This window comes from Sardina pilchardus, chromosome 18 (assembly GCF_963854185.1).
Source record: "Sardina pilchardus chromosome 18, fSarPil1.1, whole genome shotgun sequence".
Lineage (NCBI taxonomy): Eukaryota > Metazoa > Chordata > Actinopteri > Clupeiformes > Clupeidae > Sardina > Sardina pilchardus.
In genome coordinates this window covers 27,207,366-27,218,522 of record NC_085011.1, presented here as the reverse complement: position 1 = coordinate 27,218,522, position 11,157 = coordinate 27,207,366, and the positions used below count along the sequence as shown (strand labels likewise).

General features: G+C 41.9%; 1 protein-coding gene across 1 annotated transcript; it reads right to left on the bottom strand.

The window, feature by feature from the left end:
* Window positions 1–8,920: 8,920 nt before the first annotated feature.
* LOC134064204 (uncharacterized) lies at window positions 8,921–10,843 on the bottom strand. The gene is made up of 5 exons (XM_062520036.1): window positions 9,872–10,843; window positions 9,704–9,761; window positions 9,390–9,550; window positions 9,140–9,212; window positions 8,921–9,011 (listed from the first exon to the last, which is right to left on the bottom strand). The coding sequence occupies exons 1-5, from the start codon at window positions 10,814–10,816 to the stop codon at window positions 8,977–8,979; spliced, it is 1,272 nt and encodes a 423-aa protein (XP_062376020.1). The 5' UTR covers window positions 10,817–10,843; the 3' UTR covers window positions 8,921–8,976.
* Between the last annotated feature and the right edge of the window lie 314 nt (window positions 10,844–11,157).

The following is an 11,157-nucleotide window of genomic DNA, read 5'->3' as shown; positions in this document are numbered from 1 at the left end:
GGTGTTCAGTTTTGCAAGTAAGTGCCTTCAAGTGTGTATTTGAGTAGTTGCAATTACCCAATGTGTTTTGTATTTTGGATACATGTGTTTTCCGATTGGCACCCTGAGATTTATTTTTGAACAAAGTGTATATATGTAATAGAGTGTATATGCAGGACCAAGTGTGTTGCATAAAGGAGTAGGCCCTAAGTGTGTTGCAGAATTGCAACTAGTGCAAAACAGCACTTTTGTTTAAGGTATGGGTACATGTGTTTGAATATACAGTAGTAGTAAGGAAAGCTTCAAGTTGTGTTACTTTAAGCATGGGTCTGTGTTCAAGCAACAGGCAAAAACTGTAACCACACTTGGTTTGATTTGATTAGATAATAAAAGCAGTGTTTGCCGTGTAGTCTACCTACTTGACCCCTGGCCTCATCCGTGACTGAGTGATGCTGAGAGAGGAGACTATGGTGTGTGCAGTAGAAAAAACAGTTGCAAGATGCAATGATTTCTACAAATTAGAAACAGGCATACTCTGGCTGGCTCTGTATGGCTGAAAATCATTTGTTTTTCTTTTCATTTATTTGTATAAACTGGCCTATGCAAATTATCCCATCAAATTCTTCTTTGACTTTAATCTTGACAGTGTGTGGAGGGAGGGAGTTTGTTTACCAAGCAACACAGTGCCAGACAGGTTGGTACCAGTTAGGGGTCAAGCTCGGAAAAGGTCGTTCAACTGAGTGTTGTCAGAGCACTGGGGAGACTTGGCGGGATGGCATCAGATCCTGGAGGCTTCCAACGCATCTGATGTGTGCCATGCAGCTTGCATATGCAGAGGTAATGGGCATCACACACACGGACACACACACACACACACACACACACACACACACACACACACACACACACACACACAGGTAATGAGCACCTCTGCATATAAAGTACAAGCTGCCTCTCTCACTCTCACACAAACTTACTCATTCACTCACACACACACACACACACACACACACACGCACACACACACGCGCACATACGCACACACACACACAGAGGTAATGGGCACCTCTGCATATGCAAGCTGCCTTTCTCACTCTCTCCCTCTCTCTCACACACAAACTCACTCATTCACTCACACACACAACCTCACTCACTCTCCTTCTCACACACGCACACACACACACACACACACACACACTCACAAACACACACGCAAATGTCCTTCTCTCTCACACACACACACAGACACACACATACTGTACAGTACGCACACACAACCTCTCCCCAGATGTCCTTCACACGAGGCCATGCAGCCCGCCCAAGGCTTTGTATTCAAAACTGGCAGGGGGCCGTGTGTGTGTGTATGTGTATGTGTGAGTGTGTGTGAGTGTTTTGTGGGGATTGGCAGAGGGGGCATATCTGCCATATCAAGCCAGTCTGCTTACAGTTTTTTTTGATTGCTTTGACGCAGTAGTCGACTCAAAGAACCATGTTTCAAAACTCTTAACGCAAAGGCCTAAACAGTGACACCAATGGTCAAAATGACTCATTTTGCCTGCAAAAGGCTCTAACTCCTCCAAAACATTTCAAATATGGACCAAAAGCAAATTTTGCCGTCAAACAACACAACTTGCACACAAGTGCATAAGCGCTTCCAATCAGTCATTAGACAAGGGGCATCAAAATACAAAATTCAGCTCTCAATGTGAATCAGTGCTGCATTACTGGTCAGCAGCTTACATATCAGTGCCAATTTGCTTTCTTGCAAAAAAATAGATCCAGAATCATATACAATGATTTTTCAAATTTTACTGAATGCAGTACTCATTCTTTTTCTTTTTTTGAGATTGTGGCTAAGAAATGAAATATTCCAACAGAAACCACATATATAGTATGAAAGAAAAAAAATCCAGTAAAATCCATCACTGTGTAAGACATAAGGAAAATAAAAATAAAAATTCTGTACAATACTGTAAAGAAAAAAATCTCTTCTAGTCAATTCTTACTCTCACTCTCATCTGCCTTGATCATCCATGCTTGCAAGTTACAACACACAACATCGCACCTTTTAAGCCTGCAGACTGATTGCAAATTGAAAAGTTTTGTGAAGCAGTGTCAAACAGGTGCTTCAGTGATTTCATACTGGGCAAGACGTTTCTAAGAGATGGGAACATATAGTTTCTGTTTGGTTACCACAGCTAAAGCAATGGAGTTTGGACTGCTTGAATGACATCTGCGTTAACTGATTTGCAAAAGGGTGCGGGAAGTGTGTCAAAACAATGACAATGGGTTAACTCATTTGCAAGAGGTGTCTTTTGGTCTGCTGAGAGAGTGATGATGAAGACTGAGAGGTCACCAGTTTCTTCAACCAGGTCAAAGCAATAAAAAAAAACTGTAATACAGTGTATCGGAATGACACCTTTTATCACACACTACTATTAAGTGTATGTGTCACTTAATATTAATTTCTATAAGAATTAACACGGTGGATTGGTAATGGAATGCAAGCACACACATCATAAGTGTACCTAAATTAGTACCAAAAATGTCATTTTACCGTGACTTGAAGAGCTGTAATGAGTGTAGTAAGGCTGCATGTACAAAACCGTTAGGTATACTGTACCAAAACATTGTTGTTTTAGAATTTTCAAATGAAAGGGGCAATAGCTTGTGTTGTTATGATACAGTACACAGTAGAAATAAGATCAGACAGTGTCTTTTAAAGAGTGTTACAGTAGGTGGTTACTTTAGGTTTACTTCCAGTTTCATTGTTGACATGTTTACATCTTGTTTAGCTCTGTGTTTTTCAGACTGTGTCAGTGTAACCTGTGTTGTGTAGAACCGCATGGCTTGGGCCCAAGAGAGAGGAGTGTGTGTGTGTGTGTGTGTGTGTGTGTGTGTGTGTGTGTGTGTGTGTGCGTGTGTGTGTGTGTGTGTGTGTGTGTGTGTGTGTGTGCTTGTGTATATCAAGGTGCTCTCTCACTAGCACAACTCAGGATGGAGGCGTCGGGATGGAGGTTTACACTGTGTGAGTGTGTGTGTGTGTGTGTGTGTATGTGTGTTGTGTTTCCTTTAACGAGTTGCTTGTTTCCTCACCTCCCTCTTTCCCTCCTGCCTTGGCACTGAGCCAGCCAGAGCAGAGGATGCTGGGAGTTTTTCTCCCCGCCGCTGCCCACAGGCACATGGCCTTGGTGGGACCATCAGAGAATGGCAGCCACACGAGGGACCAGGGGGAACGTCCACAGTGGACCATGGGGAACATCCACTATGGGCCAGGGGGAACGTCCACAGTGGACCAGGGGGAACGTCAGGGGGAACATCCGCAGCGGACCAGGGGGAACGTCAGGGGGAACGTCCACAGAGGACCAGGGGGAACGTCAGGGGGAACGTCCACTATGGGCCAGGGGGAACGTCCACAGAGGACCAGGGGGAACGTCACATGCAGGGGGGACACACACAATAGAACAGGCCCCTTCCCCTCCAAGTTCATTCAGCAAAAAAGGATGGAGGGTGCAGATAAAGAGCGACAGGGAGAGAAAAGAGAGATAGGAGTGTGTGTGTGTGTGTGTGTGTGTGTGTGTGTGTGAGAGAATGTGTTTGTGTGCATGTCCATGTGTGTGTACATATATGTGTTTGGGGTGTGTGTGTGTGTGTGTGTGTGTGTGTGTGTTTGATTTCCCCTCCTCAGCTCGTGAATGAATGTAAAGGGAAAGGGCCTGTTCTAGAGTGTGTGTGTGTGTGTGAGTGAGTGAAAGGGCCTTGACTGAATGCATCTGTGGAAATGTTCAACTATTTATGGGCAGTTGTCAATAATGCATATAATATTTTCACTTCTTCACTAAAAGATTTCTTTCAGCAGGTAGTGTGTGTGTGTGTGTGTGTGTGTGTGTGTGTGTGTGTGTGTGTGTGTGTGATCTCCATTCCTTTGCCCAGGTCATTGACAACCTTGCCCTGTCTCACTCTCTTACACACAAACAAACCCCACTAGCTTAGCCCAGAGATCACTACCTATAGTGAGTATGCCTGGAGTGTGTATGGTATAGTATATCTGTGTGTGTGTGTGTGTGTGTGTGTGTGTGTGTGTGTGTGTGTGTGTGTGAGTATGGTGTGTGTGGGGGACAGACAGTGAGTGAGTAGTGTTGCATGTGAAGTGCAACACTACACAGGTATTTGGACTTCTACCCCAGTGGTCCTCAACCTTTTTACCCCGTGACCCCAAATTTGAATATACCAGCTCAGTCGCGACCCAACAGCAATTTTACAACACTTATTCATCAAGCCAATAATTTGACGATTTATTTTAGAAAAGGAAAAATATATAGGATTAGACATTTAAATAGCCTACATACACATTAGCCTAACGAATACACATTGGGATACAGAGGTGCATTCAAATTCGAGAACGTTTGCCACTTTTTGTTTTTAAACACACACAGCACTCTCTCTCTCTCTCTCTCTCTCTCTCTCTCTCTCTCTCTCTCTCTCTCTCTCTCTCTCTCACACACACACACACACACACAATTACAGTCACATTGTTTCATTGCATGTCTTCACAACATTGGCGAAGAAAGTCCCCTTCACAGCACCTCATGGAGAAATAGTTCCTCTGCCTTCACAGCACCACATAAAATTTAATTCCTCCACTTTCACAGCACCACATGAAAAAAATGTAGGGCCTCCAATTCACTACTTCCTCACTTCTTCTTTGACAATTTTAAAAACACTTTTTTCAACTGAGCATGAAATCTATCAGTATACTGTACAGTATACTTCTCTTCCAGTTAGCAAAACTGATTCATGCTGTGATTACCCAATTTGATCAAGTAATTAAGTGATTAAGTTAAAGGGAAACTATACAGGTTTGGCGATTTCATCACCGGTTAATCACTGTGTACAGCTTTAGCGTGTATATTTTACAACACTCCTCAATCGGTCAGTCTGTCTAATCGGTCAGTCTGTCTTTGAGCATTATCACGAGGCTGGAGACTTTCTGTTTGACAGTGCATATTACATTACAATTACATAAAACACAAAACACTGAAGTATTTTGACACAAAATATGAAGTTATTTCCTTCATCCTAATCAAATAAAAATAATTTGATCAGAAATACTGCCTCCCTGGGGAGGAGTTGGTTTGTGCCTGACACAAATACAGTACAATTCATTTACAATACACAATACAATACATTTTTCATTTTGATCCGTCGGCCACATGCACTTGCACACACACACACACACACACACACATACACACACACATAAACACGTACACGCACGCATGCAAACACACCCACACGCATGCACACACACACATGCGCAAACATAATCGAGGTCATAATGATTATCTGATATGGCCAAGCAAGGAAAGTTATTACAGCATAGAAAGAATGGAGAATCTAAGAGTGTCTCTGTGTGTATGTGTGTGTGTGTGTGTGTGTGTGTGTGTGTGTGTGTGTGTGTGTGTGTGTGTGTGTGTGTGTGTGTGTATGTGTGTGTGTGTGTGTGTTTGAGTGCATGACCTTCACAGTGTGAACAGTCAGGTGAGAGATATTGCCTCATCTATCACGCATCTATCTGTATCTTCTGACAGAGGTGTGTGTGTGTGTTTGTGTAGAAATATCCTCCTCCTCATCTCCCTTCATGCTTGGCCAGGCAGGAGGCAAGATGGCCTACCTCTCTCCCTCACTCTGTCCATGATTAGTTGAGACATGGTTGTTTTTTGTTGTTTGTGTGTGTGTGTGTGTGTGTGTGTGTGTGTGTGTGTGTGTGTGTGTGTGTGTGTGTGTGTGTGTGTGTGTGTGTGTGTGTGTGTGTGTGTGTGGTGTTTGTGTTTGCGTGTGTGTGTATGCATGAGGCAACAGGATTATAATAACGATATAATGATGGTGGTAGCGATACATGTATCAGGCCAGCTGTCACAGGACTTTCCGGTCAGTGAAGGACAGTCATCACAACAGTGGCTACTGTCTTGCTCACACACTCTAGTGCATATACCCAACACAAACACACTAACAAACACACACGCACACACACACGCACACACACACATGCACACACAAATGAATCCTCGTAAACAACCTTTCACACACATGTATCACACACACACATATGCACACACACACACACACACACACACACACACACACACACACACACACACACACACACACACACACACACACACGCACACACACACACACACACACTAACAGAGGCTCAAAAATACTGAACGCCCAGACAGAGAATGGGACAGACATAAAGAAGACTACACTATCACTGTCAGAAGTTAGGGCCAATTTATCAAATCATATTACGCTACATAAAACAGGAAAAGCGTATGGAGAAGAGGGTTTGTCATTGATTTACTAAACAAAAAACATTTAATTTGTCCAACAGACATGACAGATGTGAGACACCAGCACTGAACGGCAAATGAACACTTGGGATATCTTGGTGTCAACATTTTATTGTGTTCCCATGAGCCTTTGCTAGAACTCGGACATGTTCATACAATTAACAGTGTTGTCACATGTTTTCTAAAGAAGACTATGCTTAGAGACCAGTAGAATTTGGAGCCAAGTTGTACGTATCTTATGCTATGCTTCGAGATGAACCACGCTTTGTTCCCTCCATGAATGCGTTACAATGCTTCAATGCTTCTTAATACTGTGGCACAACAATTGTAAAGTCATCGTCTTTAAATATCTGAATGCCGACTTTCTATGTCACTTGTATAACACAATGACGTTGAAACGGCATAAATATGTGCATAAGTGTGTGCCTTTTGCTATAGAATATAGACTAGTTGTGGTCATATAGTGAGTGTCCCTGTCTATGGTGATTAGCACCCAGATAGACATACAGTATGCACACAAACATGCACACACACGCTCACGCACACCCACTAACACACATGGGCGTGCGCACACAGACGCACGCACACACACAGATAACTACTTATGATAATTGAAATTCAACAAGTCCATGTATATTTTGACACATTGTCATACTTGACCAACTGCAAGACATTGTTGACTTGCAGTTGGTCCAGATGCCCTTCTGTTAAAGCCTAGATACTCTGAGGGCAATGTTCAACGTACTGTCTCACACACCAGAACAAGAAGGATGTACTGTATATTCAAAATGCCCACAGAGACCGTTGAGCGCAGAAGTGAAACTTGATGTTTTATAGGTACACATCTGTGCTTTGGCTGTCGTTGTACATGTACATTTCAAAACCCGTTGCATTGAACAGCCTGTCTATACCCATGTCAGTGAATCAAAAGGAATTTGATGGATTTTAAACTTAACTTTAAACTTAACTCCTTGTTTTATTCTTGTTTTTATGTTTTATGCATTTTTTATGTGCTGATTTATATACAGTATATACAGTGCCCTCCAGAAGTACTGGAACACATGCTAAAGTTGACAATATAAAATCATCTTTTGGAGATTTATCTTAATGCCTTAAAGGGACACTTCATCGATTAGCATTAAGCTTTGTATCTTTAGAAAACCAGTCATGTTTTTGAATGGTCATGCATCATTCCCTCAGTTTGCCTTGAGATGGGAGAAATACGGATTTCAATGAAACTCATGAATAGGACTTCCTGCTTTCAATGATGTAAAATGATGATTTTTACATCATTGAAAGCAGGAAGTCCAACATTGAAATCCATATTTCTCCCATCTCAAGGCAAACTGAGGGAATGATGCATGACCATTCAAAAACATGACTGGTTTTCTAAAGATACAAAGCTTAATGCTAATCGGTGAAGTGTCCCTTTAAATTAAAAAATGAGGAAATATTCAACCTTTAAGGACATCTAATTTCTTTGTGAATGAATAATGTATTGTAAATAATGTTCCAGTGAAAGGAACTATGAATGTTTCAGCATTAACCAAGAGATTTTGGACAATTCCATGCTCCCAACTTTGTGAGAAGTTTGGAGATGGCCACTTCCTGTTCCAACATGACTGTGCACCAGTGCGCAAAACAAGGTCCATAAAGGCAAGGATGACAGAGTTTGGTGTGGATGAACTTGACTGGCCTGCACAGAGTCCTGACGTCAACCTGATATAACACCTTTGGGATGAATAGAGAGGATCCTGAGAGCCTGTCACCTCGTCCAACATCAGTGTGTGACCTCACAAATGCGCTTCTGAAAGAATAGTAAAAAAATCCCATAAACACACTTCTTAACCATGTGGAAAGTCTTCCCAGAAGAGTTGAAGCTGTTGTAGCTGCAAAGAGTGGACCAACGTCATAATAAACCCTATTATATGTGTATTTCATATTATTCATTTTAAAGCACTTTGAATGACCACTGTGTATGATACTGCGCTATAGAAATTAATTTGACTTTGACTTATTTTACAGTATTACTTATCTTTTTCCTAAATGTCTGAACTCTCTACCTCGACACAAAACAAATTGTATGTGAGCATGAGTATGAAATGAGCACAGAGCTCTTTCACAAACATGAAACGTTTGAGCAGTTGAACAGCCATGATGGTCATCAGGTCATCACTGGCTGCTTTTAGTCACAAGGCATTCAGAGTGTCTGCTTATCATCGCCTTTGTGGCGCCCCTAAGTAGGTGACCACAGGTTTGTTTTATATTTGTTTATTTGCTGTATTTATATTTACCATATTCACTTAGAACGGCACTATGCCTAGTAGGACTTTTATTTTTATACTATCGAACTTTCAATGAGTGATGTAGACTGACGTTCCACCTGGGGTTGTTTTGAGTGGTGGACCCCCGGGATTTTCACATTTTCTTGCACCACTATACATCCTATGAAACCATTGTCATTGTATTTAAAAAAATTGTTTCAAAATCACATCAACATGCATGGAATAACATGTCCAACGAAACTGATCTCATGTTTGATGAAACATGTTTAATGAACTATGATCATTTTGTTGTGTAGGTGACTTAAGTCAGAAAGTCCCATCTCTGGACATGATGTTTTGGCAAGCCCAGATGCAATCTAATCCTGCTCCTCCTTCAGCGGAGTCTCACAGTCTGGAAAAAAATGACACAGAACAAAAACAACACTTGCCATGTATCAAAGAATGCCATCCAAATTAAAATGAATGAATACATGAATGTGTTCCAGACTTTGATCACATGTTTTAGTCGTTTTTACTTACCTGGCACATTACTGTTCTGCTCTTCAAATGAGGTATTGTGGTAATGCCCAACTTTAGCTCCTCTCATTATTTTCTAATGAAGAAAGAAAACCATTACTTCAAATTCAGAAATTGATTAATGAAGAAATATTTTATCTGCATACTCACATCAGTCTGAACCGATTTGTCCTTCACTCACTAGTCTGTCAGATCACAATTAGTCCACATAATAGACACATTACAATGACGCGTTACATAAACTGATCTCTACCTTGAAGGAGAACTTGAATTTGGGCATCTTGAAGAAACAGCACCCTGTGGTCTCTTCGTCCTGAGCCATCTCCAGACGGCTGGCTGCACACTCAGGAGCCTTGGTGACCTCGGCCAGAGTCTCCCTTAGCTCGGTCTTCATGGCCTGAACCTGAGAGGTACCTGTGAATAACAGAGTGTTCTATATATCTTCTTCATTCAAAGCTGGTTACGTTGGAGCAGGTAAAAGATTATTTTATATTGTACTGTATATCCTAAATGTGAAAATTGTTCAATCCAGTTGAGGTGATGCTTTGGATATCATCATGAACTTACTTGTGCTTGGAATAAGAGAGCCCTCACCGTCAAGACTTTGTGCTTCATTCTTTGATTTCTGAAGAAAACATAGCTATATCATGAGTAAAAGGTATACTCTAGTACTCTATATTGTTTATTGCAACACTCCATGACCAACCTAGCTCAATTATAAGCATCATACTTTACCTTCCAACTGAATTTAGCCATCTTCAGCCAGGATGGAATAATTTTCTTTTTGGTATTTTCCTGGAGTCCAGTTGCAGCTTTAATTGTTGAGATCCTGGGTTCAGAAGCTGCTACGTTTGTTTGGCTACAAGTTTTTACAATCTCTCCTGTCAATTTCTCCACAAGAGAAGACTCAAAAGATGGATCTTCTGATTCCAGGGCAGAACACAGCACATCTTCAGACCCAAACTCTTTAGTAAGATCCTTGTACACATTTCGGTACATCAGGTGAAAATTCACTTGCTGCGGATGACTTTCATCACCTGCGATACCAAAACGTGTGTCAAGCTCACACAGAATCTTCTGGATCAATTGTCTGGAGATATCCAGAACTTTATCCGGAACTCCGTCCTGATGGGTGCTGGGAGTGCGTAAGCTGTCAACTTTCTTCAAAAGTCGAATGACCAACATGGAGACTAGGGAGGCATAGTCATACTTGAAGTTGTCACTGTTGGCAGAAGCAGCATTTCCCTCAAACTCTGTAGAGAGAGTCACCACCTCTTTGACCATCACTTCTGTGAGCATACAGGGTGATGTTGAGGTCTCTAGGTTCTGCGGGGAACATTCTTGGTCCTCAGTAGATGCTGAGGGCAACAACCACGATGACACGAGTTGCTTCACAGCCTGCTCTACATATCCGTAAATAAATGCAGGTGGAGCTTCATTCTGTCTCTCAGCTCTGGCCGGTAACTTGCAGAGAATGGAGTCTGAAAGACTCTTCCCCACTGGCACAGAAATAGTCTGGAAATCATGGGAGAATGCCCTCATTTTTGATTGAGAGATCAATCTCTCCAGTTGGTTTGGCAAAGGAACAAGTCTCTCACATCTTTGACATTCTAAAACAGTGTCCACCACTTGGGTGATTGCTTCATTGGCACATGCAGGAGACAATGAAGAGCCTTCCATGTTGACACCCACTACAAGGGGAACAGGAGTGACATGACCTTTGGTTAGGTCTTCAATTTCTGAGTCTGAAACTGAATCTGTTTTTAAGAAGTGAGGCGATTGAGGGCTTTGTGAGCTGTCCTTTTTTGTTTCCATTCCAATCCCTCTGACTTCACTCAACATAGCACTGAGGATCTTCTCAATCAATGCCATTTGCTCTAAATCATCTGCACTCTTAAGTGCAGAAATATCACCCTGCATGGACACAATCACTTGGCTTATGATATGTCTGGCGGAAGCCATTGTTGTTTCCTCTTTACTGTCAGAGTAAACAGATCTGGAAAACAATTTCCTCACCGCAT